Source organism: Bacillus rossius, chromosome 1, assembly GCF_032445375.1.
Source record: "Bacillus rossius redtenbacheri isolate Brsri chromosome 1, Brsri_v3, whole genome shotgun sequence".
In the NCBI taxonomy this organism is placed as follows: domain Eukaryota; kingdom Metazoa; phylum Arthropoda; class Insecta; order Phasmatodea; family Bacillidae; genus Bacillus; species Bacillus rossius.
Genome location: NC_086330.1, coordinates 290,575,414 through 290,602,827, shown reverse-complemented (window position 1 = coordinate 290,602,827; position 27,414 = coordinate 290,575,414). Strand labels below are relative to the sequence as shown.

Here is a 27,414-nt window from a genome sequence, read left to right as displayed (position 1 = left end):
GCGAAACTCGACCAACTTCGCCTCCCTTCCCCTCTTGCACGGTGGCCCTGCGTGTTATAATGTTCCATATGTGCTCTGTGTGTCTGCCAGGGAGAGTCGCGAAAGCGATCGCGAAATAGCCCGAGAGACGCCCGTTCGCACGGGACGTTACGTAATTTTCCCCCTTCCACTGTCATTCGCCCTTCCGCTTCTTGTAACTCCGTGAAACACGGGCCAGGTCCGGAGAAAGTGATGGAAACCGCGGGGGAGAAACTTTCGGGGCTCAGGTCCCGCCCGCTAGGTGGTAGCAGCTCCGTCGGCTAACACAACCAGGTATACAGTGCCGGACGCCCCCGAAGTTATGAAAATTTTTGCAAAATATCAATGCGGTTTGCAAAATATCAGTACAGTTACTGCGCGTGAGAAGCCATGTCGCCTCCAGCTACTACTATAGGCCCATATGCCAGTATGCAATAGTGATGTAAGTTTTTTGAATACATGTGTTCAAATTTTAATTTTGTTGTCAAAAATTCCCCCCCCCCCCCCCGGCCCGCCTACAAAAAATCCTGTATTTGCCACTGCAGGTTCGCTATCTATTTCTGAGCAATATTTAATAATATCTACTTGTTCGAACTTCATCAATTTATAAATAATAAAGAAGACAGGAGAAATAAAATAGACAGTTTGCTGGTTGAACTACCGGCTGTTGTCACATACTTACTAAAGGGAGCGCCACAAGCCCACAAGCCCTCAAAGGGCACAAGGATACAGTAAGCACGCGAGCGACTCGTCTTTCACGAAGTGCTGCAACGACGGTTTTGTAAGGATCTTTACAGTTCGGAAAGTCGAGAAAAATTGCCGAAATCCTTTTAAGATGCAATATTCAAGTATCCTTTAGGCTAAAGGTACCTTTTTAGAATGTATTCAAAAACATCCTGAGAATAGTTGTAGAGAGAGAGTGCACTGTGCAATAGGTACGTCACTGAGTAGACCAAACATGGGTTTCCCTCCAATCTAGCTAATGTATGATAAATTAAGGCAGTTTATAATTTTGGGACACTATTTTTTTATGTCGCGTATTTTAAAATGTTTTCTTTGTGTTCAAATTATTTTAGAAGCAATAATGGGTTTTAAAGTAGTTATTATATAAAGGTTTGGCTGTCCCTATAGTTATTTGAAGGGGGAAAAAATGTGCTTTCTTTATTGAAGACTTTGGTACTGATAGGTCAAGCGAAATTTCGCATGTGTGCGGGCCCATGATTAGTATTCTCTGAACAGGTTCCCTTACGAGTATTCTGGGACCAAGGCCCTCATATGGTGGATATTCTCTGGTGGGTAGTTGGGTGGACTTCGTACCGCTAGCATTTACTAATTCCGTGCAGGTCGTACCATAGGAAGTAACGCCGGTCTGGTTGTATCGTTGCAGGTGAACGACTTCCTGTCGGGGAAGGCGCCGCTGAACCTGACCATGAGGCTCGGCGACCACATGATGCTCATCCAGCTGCAGCTGTCCACAGTGACGCCTAGCGTAGCCCGCCGCTCCGGCGCCTCTGGGTCCGGCTCCAAGCAGCAGCCCGCCAGCGCCGCCTCCAGCTCGCACCACAGCCAGCGCCTCAGGGCGTCCTCATCCAGCACTACGGTCCCATCCTCCACCTCGTCTACCTCGACCTCGACCTCCACCTCCACCTCCACCTCCACCTCCACGTCCACCTCCACGTCTCCACCGGCGGCGGCGGCGGCGGCGGCGGTGTTCCCGCCACCCTCCCGGCCCTGCAAGTTCTTCCTGGGCAAGCCGCCCCCGGCGCCGCCGCCCGCCCCCGCTCCAGCCCCAGCCCCAGCCCCAGCCCCCTCCCCGGCCGCCGTCCCTGCCTCGCCGCTCCAGTCGCTGGAGAACACCGTGGCCGCCGCTGCGCCGTCGTGCAAGTGCGACCAGCAGCAGGCAGCGCCGCAGCAGCCGGCCGCCAAGCCCACCCTGGACACCCGCGCGCTCGCCGAGGCGTCCAGGAACCTCACGCAGACCCTCAAGCAGCTGTCGTCAGAGGTGCTTACGTCCAGGTCCGACCCTGTGGAGGTGAGGGCCCTTCCTCTTGCTTGCTGCTCCCCGGTTTGCCAGGGCCTGATCTCTGCTTGCAGCATGTCTCTATGATGTAGCATCGGTCAACTAACCCTGCTTTCAGCCCATTCTGTACCTGTATGTTGAGAGGTGATGTATCATTGGCAGTCTAACCCTGCTTGCTGTCCTGCACCTGTATGTTGAAAGAATGTGATGTATCATTGGCAATCTAACCCTGCTTGCAGTGCTTCTGTGCCTGTGTGTTGAGAGAATATGATAAAGCATTGATCACAAATACCTGCATGCATCCTTCCTGTCCTTTTTTTTTAGGTTATATACATTAGTATATAAATGTTACCATAACAAAGGGTCTAAATAGACTACTTACGGAATAATCTAATTTTATTTTTATATTTTGTGTTTGTCTAAATATAAAATAAAAAAAATAGGTTATCTGTAAAGTCGGTTTACGGACGATAGTTTGTGACGTAATAAAAAAACGTTGATGAAATGATTGCATACTTTTATGAATAAAATTGAATCATTTTTATTTTAATAATAAAAGAAAAAATACTTGAAATTATACTAGTAATCAAATTTTTAAAATGCAAGAATAATTAACCTTTATTGCCGAAATTGTTGTTGTAATAAGCAATCAAAACCACAGATAAAAATTCGTCGAGAATATTTTATGTTTTCATGTCTTCCAGTGCTCAAAATGATATGCAATTGTGGCCCCGGGCACGAAATTTTATTTATAATTCATTAATAATAACGCCCATCGCGATAAACAAAGGAAAATAATTATTAACGAGTGCCTGGTTCCCGCGGCAGCTGATAGAGCACGATTCGTTCGGTTCGCGTCCGTCACCGTAGATAGCAGCACTGTAGGGGAATAATATTTCGTTTTTATAATACGATTTTATAACAAATACGCATCCCAAATACACCAAACTTATTTATAATGTGTTACAATATTTTTTAAAATATTGTGCAAAAGATCCCGGGTGTAATTTGAATTATTATGTGTAACTGTAAAACACCATTGTTCGTTAAATACATATTTGAAAATTCAACATTACTTTTAAAAACCGTACCGATTATGCTGAAAATCGGTGGACGATCGTTAAATTATATTAATTCAAACGACGAAAACATGATTGAAAACATGAAAAGTCAAATAGATTGTTTTTCCAATCGAGTGGAAGAGAGATACGGCGCATGTGTACAATGGGCGTAACGGGACACTTTTTTGTGCGTGCAGCCAGCGTTCATCGATATATTAGATGTCACGTCAAAAATAGGTTGTCTGTAAAGTCGGTTTATGGACGAAATTTTAACGTGACGTCATAACAAAACATTGATGAAATGATTGCATTCTTTTATGAATAAAATTGAATAATTTTTATTGACTTATCACTATTTTGTATGGATACAAAGGAGGAGTGAAATGAAAGCTACAATTTAATTGATAAATTTACTTTTATTTGCACTCATTAATTCAAATATGTTTATTACTTTAACAAAGAGATTATTTTAACTATAACTTTTATACATGTTTGCTATTTAACTTCTTCAAATCTGTGTTATTCTGTTAAGGATAGGACGATGATAGGAAAAGTAGGAAACGAATGGGAGTGTTTCAAGGATGATGGGAAGGAAAATGGCTTACCCAGCACCAAGATGCAGTTAAAAATAATATATTTGCGCCACAGACTCTGCAGCAATGCTAGGAGGAACGGGTTAGCAAAGAGCAATGAAAATGTTACATTGAAATGCATGAAAACAGAATTACGCCACGGACTTGGTCGCAGTGCTAGGAGGTTCAGGTTAGCAAAGAGCAATATAAAATGTGCGTGATGGGACACAGCGAAACGGGACAATGAGCGTAACGGGACACTTTTTCGTGCGTGCAGCCGGCATTCATCGATTTATTAGCCTTCACGTCAAAAATTCTCTTTCTACAAAATTAAAAATAAAGTTAGACACATTAAACAACCATTAAAAATTTTGTAAGATAATATATATAAATAGGATGTTGGTAAGTGTGACTTTGAAGAACTTAGACACTGTTTGACTTATCACCATGAAAGTTGGCACATCAGTGTTTTTCCACGGAGAAAGTCTTTATGCTATCCAGTTTTTGTTAACTCGCCGCTAGATGGCGCTGCAGTGCATCAACTTCTATACAGTTTAACCGATCACCATGAAAATTGGTACATATAGGTATTTCACATGGAGAATAATTTTATCCATTCCGTTATATTTTGCCAATAGATAGCACTGCAACGAATCAACTTTTGTTCCATTCGGTCAATATATTGTGATTTTTACTGTTCTTAATCCTCAATAACAATAATTATTGTTTTTAACTGTGATAAAATTACATTCAAATTACATACAAATTACATTCAAATTACATTCAAATTACATACAAATTACATACAAATTACATACAAATTACATACAAATTACATACAAATTACATACAAATTACATACAAATTACATACAAACATCCATTTTAGTTATATAGAGATAAATAAAAACACTGTCAGGACAGCGTATGCCTGGTTCTGCTAGTAACATTATAAATTTCAACCTTTGCATAAACTAATACTGGTTAGACTCCAGTTGTAATTTTTCCTTAAATAACTCAAGGCTCAGTTTCGAATACTCACAAAATTTTTTTTTTTAACAAAATGATTCATTACTCACTTCACTGTTTATTTATTGTGTTTGGTTCACAGGACACGGCCAGAGCCCGTCGTCAAGGGGCCATCATAGAATCAATGCATCACCACGGCAGAGGAGTTTATTCCGGGACATTTTCAGGTAAATAGTGTTTTTGTTGGGTTTTGTATTATGTAATTATGCGAAGGCTCAAAGAATTTAGTCCCTGGATCTTTAATTATATAATGCACATTCAGGATAATTTGCCAGATCACCGAACACCAATCTAGTTTTTATGTGATTGCTTAAGAAAAATAATATATTTTACAGTGATATTTGAAACAAGAAGTTATAAGTTGGTTTATAGAAAGTAAACAAAATTCAAATTAGTATTGGTCATCTTCAAAAATCATTATGACAATGTACCTGTGAAGTGTAACTGCTAGAAAACTATAAACTTTGTACTAAATAAAAACAAATGATAACAATCGCGACTATACATAAGCAATATAAATGGGTAGACCGTATCCTTCCCTCCCCTCCTGAACACCAAAACGTAATTATTCGTAGCATTACATACACACCGGCTCATGTGCCAAATCATCCCTCAACACACGTGTATCCTACCCCTTGATACGATTGATTCTACAAAAGTGTGGATTCCACATTGAAAAACAGAGCACAGTGAGTAGTAGGCACTTTGGTTTCTTGTCTGGCACACTTATTTGCCCGGATGACAGAATGATGGATCAGAGTTTGTGATAAATCTGAGAGAACTAACAGTGCTGGCAGCGCAGTGATGCAACTTAGTGGCTAAGGTCCAACAGTCAGAATCCACCTGTAAATATCGTAATGAGAGAGGTTCGATGGGTGTTGGATTACAGAACGTGCCTAGAATTCCTGTTTAGATGGTTCACTGTATTTTGAATTTAATGTTACTTACTCTGATGTTAAGCATGATAAAAGCATAAATCATGTCTTCCCAAGCTTTTTTAAATGGTACAGTTCTCATATTAATTATTAGTCTCAAGTCTATAACCAATCTGGTTTTTATTCCCAGTGCAGTTAATCTTAAATATTTTGCAATCTTGAATATATTGCAATTTTACAATTGGAAACATTGTAGAAGTTGCCTTAAGCTGGTAGGTTTTTCTTGGGGTGCTGTCATTACTCCAACAATGCATTTCACCACCACTTCAGCTCATTGTTTCACCGATTTTTTTTATTTAGGGACTTCAAAGAGGAGCTACTAAATCCTAATTTATTCAGTTAGTTTTAGCTGATAAATTTATTAAATTATTAACAGTTAATATAATTTATAATTAAAACATTTATTTTTCGAGAATTGAGTCTAGACTATTTTTATACTAGATGAAAGAAAGAATCGACATTGAGGCATGTACGAAAGCACTAATGAGCAGAGTGCAGTTTGCTTACTAAAGCATTTGTCCTAAAGTAATTTTTTCTCTAAAAGTTAGTTGAGATAAATAACTTAGAGTATTGGCGTATTGCTAACATTTGTATGTCCCAAAGTAATCAATCTTTATATTGGTTGCCATTATGTAGATTGTCCTAATTTTAAGACAAACTTTTAAGATGTGTGATGTAAGGAAGCTTTTTTAGGATCATTTCTTAGACAGACCATTTTAAGACATTTTTTTAGGAGCAACCACATGTACTTGTAAATTTTTCATGGTAATGCAGTGAACTGTTCGTGATATACAAAATTCGGTAAGGAGATGGAGCGGTAGAGTCGTGGCCTTAGAGAGAGAGAGAGTGAGGTGTGCCGGCGTGCTTGCAGGCACCTTGAACCCGGCGCTGCAGGACCGCTTCGGGCGACCCAAGCGTGACATCAGTACCATCATTCACATCCTCAACGACCTGCTGTGTGCCACGCCGCAGTACCGCCGCCACGCGCGCCAGGGCCACGCCGTGGTGGTTGAGGCCTCCTCGCCCCGGCCGGCTGCCACGCCGCCCGCTGCCACACCGCCCGTCGTGCCCGCCGCGGACAAGCCCCGGGGTCTGAACGGGGAGGAGCGCACAGGTGTGAATTTACATTGTGTTGACTTCTCTAGCAGTGTTGGATTTTTACAATTTTAGTAAAATATGTTGAACATGGGACTATAGAAGTAGGTAATTTTTTGCTGCGGACAGTTGGAAAGAGTGCAACTGTAAAATATTGACTAACAAATTTGGGAGGGTTTTCAGTTTTGTTCCATCCATCCTGATTAGTGTTTTTCAAGGTTTAGTTTCCAAATATTCATGCTAGGCAAATGCTGAGATAGTTCCTTACTGTATGGCGTGTCAAATTCCTTTCCTAATTTCCTCAACTTGTATAATGTTTGTTCATCTCCTACGACCTCTTTGTCAACGAGATGCAACATAAAAGGAATAAAAATAAAAATTATAGGTTGCAGTATCTAGACACTGGTCAACTTAATTGACTTAAACTATGTATAATTAACATTTTGGAAGCCCTTTTTAAACCTAGTTTCAGTAGCCCTACTCCATAGGGCAGATCTAATGTTGTAGGCCTATCGACTTGTAGGAATGTGTCGCTCAAGCGTAACTGTGGAATTCACTTGCATAAATACAAATGTAAATTTTACTCTTAATGTTAGCGAACTAGTATTAATGTAATCTAGTTGGTAGCATTTTTTAATGGGGTGTGTTCATTAAGACCAAGTTGTAAAAATATTTCTTTTGCCACCAAACTAACAGGTGTTAACAGGTTTGTAAACCTGGCTATATATATTTTTTAAAGTAGAAGCATTATGGGCATTGATATATATATATATATGTGTGTGTGTATGTGTGTGTGTGTGTATGTGTGTGTATGTGTGTGTATGTGTGTGTATATGTGTGTATATATGTGTGTATATATGTGTGTATATATGTGTGTATATATATATATATGTGTATATATATATGTGTGTGTGTGTATATGTGTGTGTGTGTATATATATTTTGTGGTTTCAGAAGTGTTGATATGGGCCTGAATGGACTGTAGATGATGTAATGGCGGCATGTGTGGGGCTAATGTGTCATCAGAGGACGCAACGAAGCTGTCCCCGGAGAACCAGGCGACGCGGGGCAAGATGGAGCGCCTGCGCCTGGTGATGGAGGAGCGACGGGCCCGGCGGCGAGCTCGGCGCGAGGCGCGGTCGGCGCCCTACACCACGCAGTGGTCGGCCAAGTCCGAGAGCCTGCCGCAGGGGGCGGGTGTCGATGAAGCGATGGAGACGGAGCCCGGTGCAGGGGCCCCCGCCGGGGAGCCCCAACTGTGCGAGATGAACCCCCCAGAGCCGGTGGTGGCCTGATGCCCATCGGGGCTGCAGGTCCGGGTGTAGCGCCCCTTCCCGTGCTGTCGAACTAGCGGTACCGAGCCGTTCGTCGTGAAACCGCAGTACTAACGTCAGGGATGTTAGGTCGTCGGTGCCCTATTGTGGTGCAGGACATTGAACATGATGAGACATAAAAAGTAATATCACAGAACATTGAAAATAATAGTGCACTCACCTTAACCTAAAGCATTGATTGCTGCAGTAATGACAGACCAAGAACACTATTTAATCTATATTAGTTCCAATTTAATATATATATATATAAAAAAAGGTACATTTAAATACAAATTAACTTTAAAAAAGAAATAGAAAAATAAGTATTTCCTGGTTCTTGCCTTTTTAAAAATTCTGAACACGGTTACATGCACATAGGGCAAATGAACTTACGAAAACAAATATTTATAACATTATTTCATAAAAAAATATTATACATAATTATACTGTCAGTGTTTATTTTCAGTTCATCTAATAATGGTATGTTTGTGCACCATAATTGGTATAACATGGTATGTTGTACAAATGGCTCGATTTATGATAAAAGTACCATGACAATGGGACGCCTAGCAGACCTGACAAATGTTAGTTTTAAAATAAAATCTGCTGCCGCTGCAAGTTTTTTTATTGTACGTTTATTTTTTTTTACTGTGAGGCAAGCGGATGGTGTTTGCTTGCTCAGTAGATGTCGGTCGTCTAAGTTCAATTTTGGGTTCGTGAAGGAGCTGTTTTTTAAGATTGAGAAACGACTCCTTTCATGTAGAGATGAGACTTGTGTTCATTGTACCTCTATTAAAGAGATTTGTGGATGAATGGTTGTACGTAGTTTAGAATATTTGAATACTTTATTTGGGGTCAGTGAAAGGTTGTAGTTAATATTTGAAATTTTTGTGTGTGTGTGTATGTGCGTGTGTAAAAAAATGTTTCCAAAACTTGCATGTGTGAAAAAATTTAAGCTTGTATTTGTAGGATGTTTAAAACATTTTTTGTTGAGTTGAAGATATTGTTTCCTAGTTGCTACACAATGCTGTATATAATTATGTTGAAATCTACCATACCATGATAAAATCGTGTGATATTGGAAGCAGTTGTGCTAGAATTTTAGGTGATTTATAATTTTTTTTAATTGTTATAGTTGGTACTTACTAGAAATATGGGCAAAATGTATCGGCAGATGTTGTCTCGTTTGTGTGGATATTGTTTCCGAACTACGAATTTCACTGACCTAGGCCAATGTAACATCATTCCTTCGTGGAATGTTCACACGATGAGAATATTTTTCCCACCTGAATAACCATAAAAAGTGACGTTTATTTGAATGCACAACATGATTGCAGGAAAAAGAAATCGTGCATGAATACACTTTGTCTGTTAAGTAATTGTGTTGGAAATAAAGCCCTTAATAAATTCACTGTTTGTATTGATTTAAGTCCCTTGTTCAGTGAACACATGGATAAGCAGTTGAAATTTTAGTAGAATGAAATTGAAGGAAATTATTATTTTTTAACAGTGTCCAGACAAAGGTTTGTCCTACATGGAAACCCATTAACTGTGTCATGGCATATTGCATTTGGGTTCAGTCTTTGTTGTGATGCTGGTGTGCCAAGTATTTTTAAGCGGGGTTTCTTTTTTTGGGTATGTGAGGCTGACTCCATTTGAAAAGGTGCATCTGAATGCTATGTAAAAACTACTATTTGAACATATTGAGGCTTTTCTTTTTTATTTGCAAATAGTTTTGTCACTGCATTGAAGAATCTGTAAATACCCAAGTCAATGATAGTGTTAGAAAGTAGCGCAAAATTGATATATGGAAATATTGCAAGTGTTTGGTCTGTGTAATATTACAAAAGAAGTTAGGGAAAATGTCGTGGAATTCTGTTCGTAGGTTTTCCTAGACATCCTGTAAAGTATTTGTTAAATATAAATGGAAACCGGGAGCAAAAACACAACTTTTACTATGTGAGGTCGACGACTTATACAAAATGTTTTTTTGTTAAATTTGGTAGCCAAGCAATGACTTTATAAGTAATTTTTAATTTTTATTTTTGCTCTGTTCCTTTCATAACTTTTAAAGAGTCCTAGGTTCGGTGATCGCTAATGCTCATTCTGGCGCGATTCGTGGGTTTGATCCCAAAGCGCTGACATGACTGTAGCACAGAGTTTGTCGAAGTCCATTTGCCTGAAGTATGACAAAGTTAAAAAGGTTAAAAGGTTAAAATAAGATTTGGTACTGGATTTATTAAAACTCCACCACCACAGTCTAATATAAAATGTAGCAAATAAAATAAAGAAAAAACCTGTGAATAAAACACACAAAAGATATACATAATGACTTAAGAGGTTTTAGAAGTAAGGTGACAATATAGTACAAGTTTTACAGGAGAGACAAAAAACTGTTTCAAAGTGACATGTATAACAATATTATATCAGAAACTATTTGAAAAAATAAAAGTTACCAAGACATCTATAAATTTAATCATGATATAATAGTATTTACTCATTTGTATGATTTTTTGATTAAATTAGAGACTTACGAGGTTTTATTTTTTATATCTATGTAAAATATAGACATACGAGGTTTTGCATACAGAAAAACTAGTAATGGGGAAATCATCACAAGCAAACAATTTTATATTATTTTACTTTTTCATTCATTAAAATTAATAATAATATACTGGTATTCAACACTATATTAAAAATATTGCCTAACAAATATGTTATAACTAGGGCCCCCTGAAAGTGGTAAATAAAATGTTCAGATTTTGTCATTAAAAATTACCAAAAGCGGTGTTAAAATTCACTTTAAAACACAAAAGCGGTGCTAAAATTCACTTTAAAACACAAAAGCGGTGCTAAAATTCACTTAAAAACACAAAAGCGGTGCTAAAAAAAAAAAAAAGAAAAAAAAAGTGTGTGTTACCGTAAATATATCTAAAATTATTTAAGTTAAATAATTTTACTTGAATCTACTCATTACTGAATACCCTAAACAAATAGGTTACATATATTTATATGACAATACTTTTGATTTAGACACTGATTATTAGTTCGTTCCCATATACTAATCTGGAAAACTATTAATCCCTTTAACAAAATCGAGTACGCACCACAACGCCGAAATGCCAAATTGATCACAACGACGATAACTAGAAAACTGCTGTGTACCACAACGCCGTAAAATGACATTACAGGGCTGCCACAAAGGTTGTGTTAGGCTAGGCTAGGCTAGGCTAGGCTAGGCTAGGCAAGGCAAGGCAAGGTTTGATTGTGGTATTTCGGCGTTAAGGTACATTTAAGAAACGCACACAAATTCATTCAGTTGTTATTTCGGCTTTGTGGTCAATTTTGACATTCGGCGTTATGGTATTTCCACGTTGTTGTAACGACCCAACAAAATCTATAAAAACTGTTGGCCAACTAATCATCATCGTCACACCATTCGAAAATTAATGTTTGTTTTTGTTTACATTTTTCCGCTTTTTGGCGCGATTTAATCTGCTGTTCCAACTATATGCCAGCGCCCCCAGCTGACGTGATATGGCCACTCACGTAAGGCTGTTCCAAACACCGTTTGCCCAATCATCTGCTTGCTTTTGTATTTATCCGGTGTCGCTGTTCCAAGCTGACGTCAGTGCCCCGAGCGGTGTGCGTACGCTTGAAAACTTCGCCTGTTTGTCTTATCTAACCAAACATTATGCCGGAAAGGAAAATAAATGCCGTAGTTTTGCGTATTTTTACAGTATATTTTTGGGTTTAACATTATAACGTGAGCGTGTGTAAGCTTTTGTTTGCTTTAGTGCAGTTATGATTAATGTTTGGCGGCCATGTTGCGGTGTTTGTTTACCATTGAGGAGACAAGTCTTTTAACCAGTATTTAAATTTCGCGTAAAAACACTGCGATTTCGCGTTTTAATACAAAATTTCGTGTAAAAACGCTGTGTTATGGCGATTTCGCGTAAAAACTGTATTTAACGGTGATTTCGCGTTTGTCATTTAATCGCGATCGCGAAAAGAACAGGCCCCTAGTTATAACCAAAGCAAACTGTCATAAAATGATCGGTAACTCTGATTCATGTTACTGATAAAGCAAATTATCATAAAAACTGATAATCTTGAGGCATGACTTTTTTCAATTGCTGGAGGTCACGATACTTGTCTCCTTTTAGTTTTAAAGGAGCACTGTGAAGTGATTTTATGTCCACATTTTTACAGCACTTCAGCGTTCTTCTTTTCCGTTGCTGTAGTTCTTGCCATTCACCTGCAAAATAAAGACAGCAAACCAGGTCAATATAAGGATAGTGGAATCATTTGTTTTGAGAAGTAAAATAATTCACTGTTATAATAATTACCTTTTAAGCTAGTTTTCACCCATACATTCAATCCTGGTTGGTACTGAATACATTTTATATCAGCCACAGTGGGATCCCCTTGTTTGCAACCTGGTCTTATTGATAACATAATTTGCACTGTGCTGTAATCCTTGAAAAAGTTATGTTTGAGGTATGAAACTTCATAAGGTCTGGGATGCAGCCTTGCCGTTTTACAAATTGAGACATACCCTGCAGGTGTGAAAATTTCTTGTCTTCGCAGTTTCCTCTCAATTGTTGAATGCATTGCATCACATTCCATTTGCGTGTGGCCTTTGGTCAGGTACTTTTGTGTAATGGTGATTTTCTCTTGTTGTGCCAAATTTGTAAGTGCATTTGCCAGTGTGTGGAGTTGCGGTTCTGGTAACCACAGCCATCGCTATAAAATATCACTTCAGCACCTTCGTCATAGGGTACTTTATCTACAATAAAATTACAGATAATACTTGCAAATTCATTTTCTGAAAGTCCTCCTTCACCCTCGTGCCAAATAAAGCAGTAACCATCGCTTGTTTTCAAGTCAAAGATAGTGAAGTTGTGCACCTTTAACTTCATCTTGTAATACAACGCAGATGCTTGCAAGGAAGGACACAGTAGGACTGACTGCAAATCCATTGTATATACAAACTTAGCTCTTATTTTGTCTGCTGCCTTTTCTTCCCTTGCAGCATCCTTCTCTTGTATGTGTAAACTGTACTCATCCTGACATACATTACCTGCACGATAGCTGCAACAGAGGTCACAATGGTCTTTTTTCGGTGAAAAAAGACTCAACTTCATTTCGTGAAACACCTCATGAAATGGTTTTATGGAAAGAAGTTCTACTTCCAATTTTTGGCAATAGTTTTGGTATTCCCTGTAAAGATTAGTCTTCGATGCCCATACTGGTTCTAAATACAACTTTGATGTTAAAGCTCTACAGTAGTGAGACTTCATTTTCGGAAAGCACTGAAAAATTCAACAAGGTTTTTCCTTCCATCAATCTTTCGTGCATCTTTCTTCACTTTTCTAGAGCTTGCTTGAGGAAATTTCTTATCTGATAGTTTTTTATCTTCTTGAACATCACTTATAACAGTGGTATCCTTCAGCCAACTGTGTACTGACCATTCTCCTACACAAAGTGTGTTTAAAAACATCTGTTTACACACACGTTTGTGATTACCATTCACTTTGAGATGGAAGTATAGTGTGCTGGAACGACGTGATTCTTCATTTTTCACATTCCTCTTATCTTTCGGTGCTGCAATATCTACAAGTTGCTTCACAGTTGCTCTTTTTGTTTCCCAAGATGTTGTCCAAAATGATTCAAAAATTATCTTTCTCTCATGTTCACTGACATCCCCACACACAATTTTGGATGAGTGTTTACTCATTTTACAGTTGCAGTGTGGTTTAATTTCTCTTTGTTTTCTTTGAATGTTGTAGTTCCATTTACCATCATCAGTTTTCTTTGTTCCACTGTACTCACGGCCATTCATTCTATTTATTTTATTTTTCTTAGAACTCCATTCAACACTGTCAGTCACAGTCTATTGGAAGTTTCTTCATGTTCTTGTGGATTTTCTAAAATCACTTCATTTTCAGTTTCGTTGTTGGGGGGCAATACTATTCCATGATTACCAGCATCATTTTCTTCGGAAACAGCGACATGCCTACCTATGGCTTCAACATCTACATCTCTAATACCAAATAATGTAGTAACAGTAGTTTGATCTTTCGGGCTAACACTAGAAACATTTGAAATGTGGTGTTCAAAATTGTTTTCCTCTATGGTATTGCCTGTAAGCACATTACATGATACACTTGGGTCAATCATATTCAAGGAAACCTCATTATCAATCATTGGTATGCTTGTAGTGTCTTTGACTACACCAAGAACATCAGTACGGTAACTGTAGAACCTCCTCTTTTCCCTTCAGAACTTGATATATCACAAATAATATTAGAAATGTCACTATCGGGATTTCCTTTATCTACATTAACTGATTCCTCTTTATCATTGACCCCTTGTGCTCCATTCGAAAAAGTGGGAACTAAGGTGCCATCGTCATGAACAAAAAAGTCTCCTGTAGGTACATCATCACATTCACATAATGTAATGTTACTTCTTGCTGAACTAATAGAATCATTAGGGAGATATTTTTTTTTTCATTTCCTAGTAGAGTTGTCGTACTTGCGTTTGGCATGTGGTATGCCTTCCTAGGGAAAGTTTTCTGTGCTGTTTGGCCATTGTTGAAGTCAACACCAGACATGTGAAGAATTTTCACAGTTCTCGAATTCATTATGACTTTGTTCTGAAAACAAGATTCATTTTCATATAAGTTTATTTATAATTTGAAATAGGACTATAATGCTATACAAATAAATTAATATTGTTGACAACAAAACATCAATAAGTAACTAAATTATATTTATTTTCTATTATAAAAGTAATAAAATATTAAAATATTTACCTAAACTAGTGCATAAATTAATAATTCTTGATCAAAATCCATCAAAATACTGCAAAATAACATACAAGTAAATTACATTGTAATGTATTACACTATAAACCATTAAGCATTCATTGTTTCCCTTGTCACACTATTAATCCATAGACATACGAGATTTTAGGCAATGATTTATATGCAAGGCAGAAACTTACTAGGTTTTATTTTTATGTTCACAAGGCAGCAGCACTGTAAAATAAACATACGAGGTTTTAGGGTATGGTTTTGGTGCACTGTGACATACAAGGTTTTATTTTTCTTGGATAAATTCCTCATAATAATCACAGTACATACGAGGATTTAGAGGCTAGTACACAAGCTAAATATTCACCTATCGGCAATAATACCTCAAAAATGAAAAAATCTGGACTTGCGAGGGTTTAGAAGTAAGGTGACGATATCTAGAATAAAATCTACACAACAACTTCAAAAAGTGACTAGAAGTTTATAAAACATAAAGCTTTTCTGAACGGCTAAGGCAAATTGTCCCTTGCACGTACAAAAAACACTTGAAAAATATTCCATCTGAGGTTTCAGGTAGTTGGGTTAGAGTTCTACGACTTGATTTACTTGAAACTGTATATGGTTATTTTTAAAATAATATTTTATAATGAATTTTGAAATTTATTCTTCTCCTGATTAAAAATACATGTCTGTTACAAGATTCCATAATGTACCATAGCATAAAAAAATAAAAAAGAATTCAGAATTCTCTTTATGGTCCACTGCCCTTGATGTCTTCTATGTACCGAAAAACGGAACTACGTCCCAGTGGACCCACTGACCACACTGGGCCTATGCCCCATGTCTGGGGCCTAACTTCTAGTTGAAACGTCCAAAACTTGAAAAAAAAAAAATAATAAAAAGATTAAAATTAAAACTTATTGCGGCATGACCCTGGCACCCAGGCATGATATTGTCCGCTTCTAAGCACTCGTAATAATTCTGGTGAACTGCTGAACGGTGCGACCTCTAGGCACAGCATTTGAACATCTGATAAGGCTATGCAACTGTGTACCACCTCACACAGAAGCAAGTAGCGGCTGTGTGACCTCACCTACCAATCACAACACAGCTCTGAACGTACAAGGACACATCAATATACAAATTATGTTACCCTTGCATCTGGGTTTTTGTGTAAAAAAAAACACAATATTAGTCTCTTCTGTTTGGCTCTAATGTAAACATTACTGTTTCCTGTGGGAGCAAACACCTGCTGTTTTTCCCGATCTTAATAAATATATTCAGAAAGCACCAAAACGTCTTGGTAATTCTGTATTGTTGGTGCTGCTGTCTCGTGCACCTCTCTTGTCCTTTCTTATGTGAACACAATATACAATGTTCTATAACATAATGAAAGCTTCTAAATAAATCCAGATATATAATATGGGTTTAAAAATATTGTAAGTAAAAAAAATTCCTGAAAAATGCATTCAAACAAATACTTGGCAAACAATGTGAAAACTTGTGAAATTATATCTAAAAGGTTTATAAATATGTAAAAATTATCTTGCGCTAGTCACGCCCCTCTTTCTACCATCTACAGTCGTTATGCACTTGTGAGATGCTTGATAATTTTTTCCCTCAAAAGAATTCCAAAACATTATGATACATTTTAAATTTGAGATATTGTAGGGAACAACATAATTTATTTAAAAAATGAACTTTATTACCTTTTGACATGAATAAATTGAAAGGTCACTTAGTATAAGTAGGTAACTCGAGACTTTTTCTAAATCACACTCGGTCGATTAGAACTCTTAATACTGAAAGAAAAAGGCAAAAACTAATGACTTATTATGAAATGAAAACAATGTTCTTTAAAATTTCTTACCAACACCAACATTAAAAACTAAATTCAGTTAATTTTTTAAGTCCTACGACAATTGATATTACTGTATCAGACTTCTTATTTATTACAACCTACTAATCATAGCCTCGGTGAGCTAATTTCGTAGGCATTGTTTCGCTGAGCAATGTTTTGATTTTTGTTATTCTTGGTAAAGCGGAATTATGTTGCTTGGACACACACTTCCCACAAGTAGCACAAGAAAATTTGGTGTTTTTTTTGCAGTTTGTCAAGGTATTAACATGGATCACACAATTTTTTTTAATGGTGCCTTCTTGTGGTATGGGTGCTGCGCTCTTTTAATGGCTGCTTTGTGATATCCGCCAACCGCAACTGAAGAACCTTAGTCAGATTCTTCTCTTTGTTGTTTTGTTGAACCTTTATTTTCCATAATCTGTTTTGTCTAATGCAGACAAAAAAACCGGCTGCTGTCCACGTGAGACTGTTTCCAGTGAATATAACCTGCCAGTTTATCGCGACTACTTTGAGAGTAGAAAAAAAAATTGCCATTGGCCAACACCGAACATTTCTGGACGAAACGTAAGTTGTGCACAACTTATCCTCTATCAATGTACTCTTTCCTCTTATTTTTTTTGTTGTAGAATGTGATCTCTGGATTTTTCATAGACCCTGCTTCTTTGTAGTTTTAATTTCAAATTAAAAATCACAATCACATTTTTGTTTCTGCGGAGAACGTAGGAAATGCTGAAACTAAAAACTTGGATTTGTTTTTTCTATGCGATACATTTTTGAGCCCAGCTGGAATATGTTATTTAATTTTTTTAAAAATGATGATAATTTAATTTTTTCATCAGCCAATTCTTTCATCAGGGGTACATCGCTGAATCGGTTATCAGTGGTTAGGTTGCAGCCCCTCTTGACTATTGGAGCTACTATTCTGTTAACAGCAGCAAAACATTGATTACTGACAATACGGCCTCTCCAGTTGCTTGCCAGCATATATTTCCATATTGGAAGTGTAGTACATTTTTGCATCAATAAGGGAGAAGACTTAAGAGTGGATGTACTGATGAAAACAACGCCCACGGAAGGCTTCCAATTTTTTGTCAAGCATGGTATTTTCTCCAACACAGGAAGCTTTCATGCAGTTAGTGACAAATCTTTCAAATAGTTCTCTAATTAGAGCTATTCTTTTCTTTCTTTCATCTCGTATCTTGAAGTCATCAAATCGAATGCACGTCATCCAGAATTTGAAACGTCTCAACACTCTGAACCTGAATGATGCTACACCATCTCTGTTGGTGCATGTTATATACCAGCAAGGTATAACAAACCTATAACAGCTTTTATCTCAACTGTATTTGCCGGACCAGCATCTCTGTAGTGTAATAATTCAGATCTCACTTTATAAATAAAATGATTTCTCCACATAAAAATGAGTTGTGTATTGACTCATCAAAAAGAAGCCAGGTGTCTAACATGGTCTCTACCTGTTGTGCTTCACCGATCACCCCTGGAAGGCACACTTATGAATTCGCTTATTGATTTTCTTTGTGACGAGGACTTTTTTTCCAGTGAATTGATTCAACAGCCTTGTTCTTCACGAGGCTTTACCTCTTGTCCAATTCTAAGGATTCTGGTGCAACCCGTTGGTCAACTTCAAAATAAGCAGTGCTGGAAACAGTAAATGATTGGCATTTGGTTTTTTTTTTTCAATGTTGTTTACTAGATATTTTAACGAAACACTTATTATGACTGTTCATGGAACAGTAGTTCCCAACCTTTTTCAGCTGGCGACCCACCTTTTTCGGAATACCTCCACGGTCCATCGGTCTATGGTGCAGTTCTGTGACCCAATTTCGAACTGTCCAATCTCCTATGCAAAAAGTATTTATAAACATTGTTTTACACACCCTTTTCCTTGTGCCATTTTGTTGCAAGTGAAAGATGAGTGTCATGAAACGTCAGGATACAGTATTGGTCTTGCGTCTAGTATCTTTAGGCAAATTAATGTCTACAAGGTGTTGAACTTTGCTTTTTTAGATTCCCATGTTTGCTCCCAATATGAATGAAAAATAGCTTTCGTATCTTCTTCACTGAAGTCAACACACATGAGTGTTGATGATTTTTGGCTCAGTAAACAATTACAAGTTGGTTTAAGTTCTCTAGGTTTCCTTTCGATATTGTAGTCCCAGCCCTGTTCTGTTTTCTTCGTGCCATTATATGCTAGGCCTTGCATTCTCTTACGTTTATTATTATGAACTTCCCATTCTGGATGTGTTGTCAGTTTTCGTTTTTTCCTCCTTTGAATAAGTCCATTTTCTTCAGAGCCTAACTCTGAAATAATGTTGTCAGTCTCGCAATTTTGATCATCAGTGTCATGGTTTATGTTTTTATCATTTCCGCTATGTTTTTTACACGTAGAAACGTTTTATTCTGGCACATTTGAATTAGTTAACATCATGTTCAATATTTTCTTCTCTATTTGCATTGTTGTGTGGTATAACTTCTAGCACTCCATCTTTACCAACATGAAGTTCACCTTCTGGTACAGTGTTATCTGCCAATTCAACTCCATTTTGAAGTGTTATTATGTTCCTATATGTCACATCAGAACTATCCACAACCATTCCCAGAATTTTGAGTGCTCTTGATCCCATTTTCAGTGTACCATAATAATTATCTGTAAATAAACATGTCATTCTCTTATTATTTGTAATATAAGAATTTAGCTATAATAAGAGCATGAGTTCAGTGCCATTAATCTGCAAAATGTATTAAATTATACCCCGTGAATTTCTAAACACAAACTCTAAATTTAAACCTGGTATTCTATTTAACGAGGTTAGTATAATGGTTTATGTTTATGAACTGCATTAATATCCAGATATTATTTTATTGTTTACCAGCGGTTATGCTTAGTTTTTGGGTGCAGTGGCATTTTAATAAACTCTAGCCTACTATTATTCCTGTACACCACTCTAGAATTTTCCAAATAAAACTGAAATTGTTCATGGCACTTAGTACAAATTGCTGCTTAATGTTCTCTTATTATAGCTAACTCATCACTATGTGCTTCATAGCCCTATTAAGAATAATCTTGGTTCAAATAATATAAAATATATTATAGTAACACCATAAGTCAGTAATCAAATACTCAGTCACTATAATATTTACATTTATATTTCTTAGTGCATTAAAAACATTACTATTCTTAAGTGAAAAGAATAATACAAACATAATCCATCATAAATAATGACAATGTAGATAATGAACCTCAGCGTAATTTTGTAATGATTGACCCAAGGAATAACTCTGTGAAAATACCTAGTTGAAATGTCAGAAACCTACCTGCATCGCAATGTCAACCATGATATGATTTATGTAGTGTAAACACATTATTATGAGTATACATATATACATACACACACACACCAACACACACCAACACACACACCAACACACACCAACACACACACACCAACACCAACACACACACACCAACACACACACACCAACACACACACACCAACACACACACATACACCAACACACACACATACACCAACACACACACATACACCAACACACACACACATACACCAACACACACACACATACACCAACACACACACACACCAACACACACACACACCCACCTATACGTGTTTAGGCCCCTATTCGAGGACCCCATTTTTTACCCTTAAATAGAGGACGGGAATACACAAACACTAACGTAGCTTCCGAGGACTATTACTTTAGCAAGCATATCAGAGGACCTGTCAGACTGAGGACCTTCACACAAAGTGTGTCTGGCGCATTATCCGAGGACTGTAAAGTTTTACAGTTAACTGCAGGACTAGCAAAATCAGTATAAATGTTTCAACAAGACAGGGTTCCTGTTAGTCGTGTAGTCGAACCAGTGGTCCTTGCTAAGGTGATACGGAGTCGATTCTCGGGGTTCTTCCGTTTTCTTCCCTCTATAATCCCGCTGCTGCTCCATTTACATTTGACTTCGCTTCATCGTTACTAAATACCTATATGTTATAATTTCCGTAAAAGTTTTTTTTTTGATAAAACCACTTATCCGAATTTGTGTAAACATACAAAAAAATATATATTTTTTAACTGAATTAAAACATAAATTTCGCTCCAAAAACTTTATTTATTTAAATGTTATTCACGAAAAAATTGTTATGATGATTAATTTTTCTATTAATTGAGATTTTGAACTATGAATTACAATTCAATATTTGTAAGAGAACCCGTAGAACCCCGTTTTTCAGTTCTATATGTTCCAATTCCGATATAAAAAAAATAATTAATGTTTTATTTGAAGACATCAATTCTTCTGGTATTGAACGAAGGTTTCAACCAACCTAAATAATAAACTAGATAAAACTAGTGATTTAAGAATAAGAAGTCAGAACTATATCCTACTTATCGTATTAAAGGAAAAATTTAATTTTCATACATATTAACATAGAAATCTCAACATATAAAATATTTAAAAACCAACAAATAAATTCTCAACGAAATGTTTAAACAACAGTGCAACCAATAATAAGTGTGATACAATTACAAAAATGTATTCAGTTACATTTTATAAAAATTAAAAAAAAATAAGGTATAATTAGTTTTTGGTAAGAGAATAAAACTTTCCGAAATTTTTGTCCAAACGAATGTTATTAGTTTCACGAAAAAACTGAATTACGAACTTTAAATAAGAACTATATTCTACGAAAAACAATGGACATTAAATAGTTTAGAATATTGTTTCATGTTTAATATTTAGACCGCATGGTTATATTTACACACCAGCTTAAAATCAATTCTTAACCGAAGACTGTGTACTGCACCAATCAATCTACGGACTTTTACACAGTTTGATATATACTATTTCATGTTAAATAAGAGTACCGCGTGGTCATTTACACATCAGTTTAAGCTCAATACTTAAACGAGGACTGTGTACTGTACCACTCAACCTAAGGACTGTTACACAGTTTTATATACTGTTCCATGTTTAATAAGAGGATCACATGGTCATTTACACACCAGTTTAAACTCAATACTTAACCGAGGACTGTGTATTGTACCACTCAATCTAAGGACCTTTACACAGTTTGATATACTGTTCCATGTTTAATAAGAGGACCGCGTGGTTATATTTACACACCAGTAAAAACTCAGTATTTTACCGAGTATTTTGTCTTTTATCACTCAATATAAGGACCTTTACAAAGTTTATATACTGTTCCATGTTTAATAAGAGGACCACATGGTCATTTACACACCAGTTTAAACTCAATACTTAACCGAGGACTGTGTATTGTACCACTCAATCTAAGGACCTTTACACAGTTTGATATACTGTTCCATGTTTAATAAGAGGACCGCGTGGTTATATTTACACACCAGTAAAAACTCAGTATTTTACCGAGTATTTTGTCTTTTATCACTCAATATAAGGACCTTTACAAAGTTTATATGCTGTTCCATGTTTAATAAGAGGACCGCATGGTTATATTTGCACATCAGTTTAAACTCAATACTAAACCAAGGACTGTGTATTGTACCACTCAATCTAAGGACCTTTACACAGTTTGATATACTGTTCCATGTTTAATAAGAGGACCGCGTGGTTATATTTACACACCAGTAAAAACTCAGTATTTTACCGAGTATTTTGTCGTTTATCACTCAATATAAGGACTTTTACAAAGTTTATATGCTGTTCCATGTTTAATAAGAGGACTGCATGGTTATATTTGCACATCAGTTTAAACTCAATACTAAACCAAGGACTGTGTATTGTACCACTCAATTTAAGGACCTTTACACAGTTTGATATACTATTATATGTTTAATAAGACGACCATTTGGTTAAATTTACACACCGGTTTGAACTAAATACTTAACCGAGGACTGTGTATTGTACCACTCAATCTAAGGACCTTTACACGGTTTCCAGGGTGGTGGTGTTTTTGTGTTTCTGGCGCCACTCCCGTCCCCCTCCTCCCCACCATCCTCACCTCACTCCACCCTGCCCGCTCGTCAACATGCTCCATCGCAACTTGCAGTTCGTGGAAACGTGCGACTCTACACAAAATCACCTCAACACGTGTGTCTTCTCTCCAGTGCTGACAACTTATTCGTCACTCAGTGGCGGATCCAGCTTCAAATATTGGGAGGGACCGATGACCCAGTACCTCCTACTTTAATTGTGCGTCCGAAAATTTCGAAAACTAACAGCTTCTCAAGGGGCTATTTGAACACATGTATGACGTCACGTAAACATAAATTAGATAAACAAGTATCACAAAAAAATTAAAAAGTATTAAATTGAAATATTGAACCAAATTCTAAAGGTCAGATGCGGCAGGAAGCCTATTATATTTTTTCACACTTCAGTTTTTCGACAGTTTTTTTTCTTTCAATGCGAAGTAGAGAAAAATCATAAAACGTTACCTGGTCCTAATCATCTCAGTGAACAGATATTTATTTCCAAACTTGGCCTTCCAATGTGCGCCAACTTACCACAAAAACTCATACATTCCCCTAACCTTTCTATTTTGAAATGCCTAGATTCCTAATGTACCAATTTCTAAAAATACCAAATAAATATTGGAATAAAATGTACTTATAAACAAAGTCCTCGTCATCAGCATACATAAATTAAATTTTTACATGTGAGATTTTTATAATAATCACATACCAAATTGTATTTTTGTCGCCATAATTTTATTAATTTTGAAATTTCTCTTGCTTCAAAAGGTTGAACCTTTATTTTTTTTATTGAGAATGTTATGGTTTTTTGTGCATTTTCCATTTGAATCTCCTAAATGAAAAAATTATGGTCTGCGATTTTTAAATTTACTCCATAGAATAATCTATTCTCCTACAAAACACTAACAAATCACAGACAACACTTTAAAAGTTCTGTTATCATGTAGATGAAACTAGAGATTGATAGATAGATACGTCAATTTCTTCAATACCAACTGGACACTGTTCAGTCTTGAAAAGAAAGATGTATGTTCATATGTTTAAATATAGAGAACACTTACGAAACTGATTATACAGTAGAAAATTTTTGTATTTATACATCTTTAATGCACCTGTACAGTAAGTTTAGGCTAAGGTTATTCTTCGAATAACTTTAGTTTCTGCTTTGATCGAAAACTTTTAAGGACGAGATACATTCCGATAATGGTTTTTATGTTTTTATAGTACTTCATGAAAGTTGTATAATTCTATGGGAGTGAAATGTACAAATGAAATATTCGAAACATATAATGAATATCAACTTGAAAGTGTTAAAAACAATAATAAAGTTTTATAAAAACTATGTGATTATCACCATGTATGCCCTTATGTGTTCTTATTTGATTAGCATGCCGCTGTTTTAAATAAGTAATGAAGATGGGGTTGGAGAACGTTAGTTTAAATGTTTTGCATATCATAGCCGGATATATTTAAGGAGGTTGGGCAAAGGGGCATTAGTTCAGGTGGCTTGTCACATTGTGTGGGTTGGGGAGAAGTGAGTGGAACATTGTGTATAAATGTTATTTATTTATATACAGATAAAAAAATATTTTATCATATTGCATTACAACAAAAGATAAGGTACAAATCGGGCAAACTTTCGGCACCGGAAAAGTGAAAAAAAAAAAAAAGTGCCGATCCTAAATACTGAAATACCTATGATGTAAATATAGGTAAATTACGTATTTTGTGATGTCATTTCTGTAAAAATATTTACATGAAGCGCTCAGTTTATCAGTGAAAACTGCCTACCACAAACAAATTTTAAGTTCTTACTTCCAAGAACCCTTAATGAAAGTAGCATTTTTCGTGGATAGTCAGGAAAAATGTATATCAGGTGAGACAATATATATTTAGTTTCCTTGAAACGTGTTTATGTCCAATCGAAGTGTTGAAACAGCGTAAACATTTCAAGCGTTGGAGTAGGACGGTGGAAGGGGTGAAGGAGGGTGGGAGGTTGGGTGAGTGGGAGGGAGGCAGGCAGGCAGGAAGGCAGGGAGGGAGGTAATGAGGTACTCTCAACCCATTCTTAACCAAGTGCAACGTTGCCAAATTAGCGCAGTAGCTGTGTGTGGGATAGCTCACTTGCATTTTTCCAACATTGCCTGAAACTGGTATCAATACACACACCAACAACAGAAGAGATATCTTGTATGTGAGCTTGGAAAGTAAGAGAAATTAGAAAGGGAAAAAAGATTAACTGTTACTAAAATACTGTTTACTCGCAATGATAATTAATTTTTTTTCCCTTGTTTTAATACATCTATAATGAAGAGGTGGAATGAACATGACATACGACGCGTGAAAACATAATAGCGATAAATAAATAATATGTTTGTTCGTATTTATGGATTCATAAAGAAACGCACATCTACGCATTAAAATCAAAAATGTTTTTTCAAACACTTTTGTATTTATTTACTTACCCAGGTACCGAAATGGATGACTCTGAGTAAAGCTCAACAAATATAAAACAAACTATCTCGAAAACCCCAACTTGTAAAAGTGTTAATTCACAACTCAAATTCTATTTTCCCGACAGAATGGTCAATTCTTATAACCAGCATTTATTTATAGTCACAGAAAATGGCATCGAATAAAGAAAAACTGATAGTAGAACTGGAATAGGGTATTTTTCATAGTACAGGTAACTAGAGATGATATTTTATTATATTTTTGATATATGTCTACAGAAATGACTTAACAGTTGTCTGTAAAAGTGCATTAAAATTTAATTGCGATACCTACCTTTTGCGATTATCGTTTTAAAACTGCATTTTAAAGACTTAAGTAGATAATATCATGTACATATGTAAGAACGCAATAACTTGCATTTGCATATGGGCGCAAGTTTGGTTTCGATGACACAAATTCACTTTGTGAGAACTAATTTTCATAAAAAAATCTACCCTATCCAGTTTTTATTATCGTTACTTACATGATATTGACTACGAGAACTTGTGCAAAACCAATTCCCATATCTTCGCATAAAGTTATATCTAATAATTTATTGATATTACAAAAAAATAATTATACAAAATATTTATACGTAAAAAGACGTGCATAATTTAAATTAGCAGGCTATACATTATCAAGAAAATTCCCTTAAATAATACTTTCGTTGCACGGTTATCTTATTATAGTGTTGATGACAGCAGGAACTGCAACATGATTAGAGTGGGATCCTAACCAAGTGGATGCCAACTCGGCCCTTATTTTTAGTACATTTAAAAATAACAAATAATATTTAATAATGTATGTTTTTAAAATATTAATTGAATATTAAGTATGTAAATTATATCACTAAAAATATTTATGTAGGTATGTTTATAAAGCAAGGCAAGGTTAAAATTTAACAATTCTAAATAAGTAAAACTACTTTAACCAACTATCTCTGTTATCCGTCACTACTTGTATGCGATTTTTTATGAAAAGTTATTCATGCTGTTTCCGTAAAAAAAAAAAAAAACAGAACATTGCTTGAATAAAGCTCGAGCTGCAAATAAACAGAAGAAAATGACTTCTTTTTATTAGGATGTAAACAATTTAACTTAAAGAAATTCTCCAAAGTCCGTACATATGTACACATTGTACAACATTGCACATTAAACTATGTTATACTAAATTGGTAAATAAAACTACTATATATGTTATCTAATTAAAAATGGCTTACTTTTTTTCCCAAATAATTTAAAATCTCGTACTACTTATTTACTTATATTTAAATGTAACTGTTCACGTTTGAAATTGAATTTCTATTGTCCGTCTATTAAATTATCCGTCATAGGACCGGTCCCGAGGGTGACTATTAAATAATTAGGTTTTACTTAAAAAATATGTTTAGTCTGTAAATGTTAGAATAAAAATTAAATCTGTGTAAGTTGGAAACAAATAAATATTGAATTAAGATAGATTTCAACTTACAAAACGTGATTGGTTTAAGTTACTAAGCCATGACCTAACACACTCTTTCACTCCGCCACGAATATCTAAATTGGTGTAAATATATATACTTTCAAAAACATTATGTATGTTTTAGGTACACTTTTTTCGAATCACACGATGTTTGTCTGCTTAAGTGTTAAGGTTACTGTGGATAAATTTTTACGGTTTTTCCACTATCTTTGACGTCATCATCCCCTAACACAACAGCAGACTTGAAACCCAGATTTTTCCATTCTCTTTAAATTTTCAAATCCGGAGTTTGTAATTGTGCCTATTACTTGCTTTGTCTTCCTTTTGATTGTAACACATTCTAGCATCACCTTTTGTTTCATCCAACGAGAGAACTGTAAAGCGCTCTCTTGTTGACACGATAGCAATTGAAAACACAAAATCTCTCAAGAGAGCAGCTGCTAACGGTAAAATAATTATTTTACTAAAGCTTCTATAAAAACTCAAAGATTTCCAAAACAACAGTAATTTAGCAGGAAGGCACGTGTTGTCTGACCGCATGTTGCTAAAAACCAGCCCAAGGAATATAAAAGTAGACAGAGATTTCACCCTTAGAATAAACATGATTTCTGTCCCCCCCCCCCCCCCCCCCTCCTTCTGCTACTATCGGCTATAAATGATTCTGACGCTACTAACACAGCATAAAACCAAATGATTTAATTTTGACCCAAAATATATTAAATTCTAGGTTTTCTTCGGAATTC

The 27,414-nt window shown here is 36.2% G+C and overlaps 1 protein-coding gene across 2 annotated transcripts in view; it reads left to right on the top strand.

Moving 5' to 3' along the window:
• Positions 1-9,453, top strand: part of LOC134527731 (midnolin homolog) — a 109,965-nt gene extending 100,512 nt beyond the window's left edge. Inside the window, exons 4-7 of one of the 2 annotated variants that reach the window (XM_063360651.1) lie at positions 1,406-2,020; positions 4,782-4,866; positions 6,506-6,748; positions 7,756-9,453. In XM_063360651.1, the coding sequence (XP_063216721.1) occupies positions 1,406-2,020; positions 4,782-4,866; positions 6,506-6,748; positions 7,756-8,024 (1,212 nt within the window). In that variant the 3' untranslated portion in view covers positions 8,025-9,453. Of the gene's footprint in view, positions 1-1,405; positions 2,051-4,781; positions 4,867-6,505; positions 6,749-7,755 lie in introns of both variants that reach the window. The other variant, XM_063360650.1, reaches the window with a different exon arrangement.
• Positions 9,454-27,414: the final 17,961 nt, after the last annotated feature.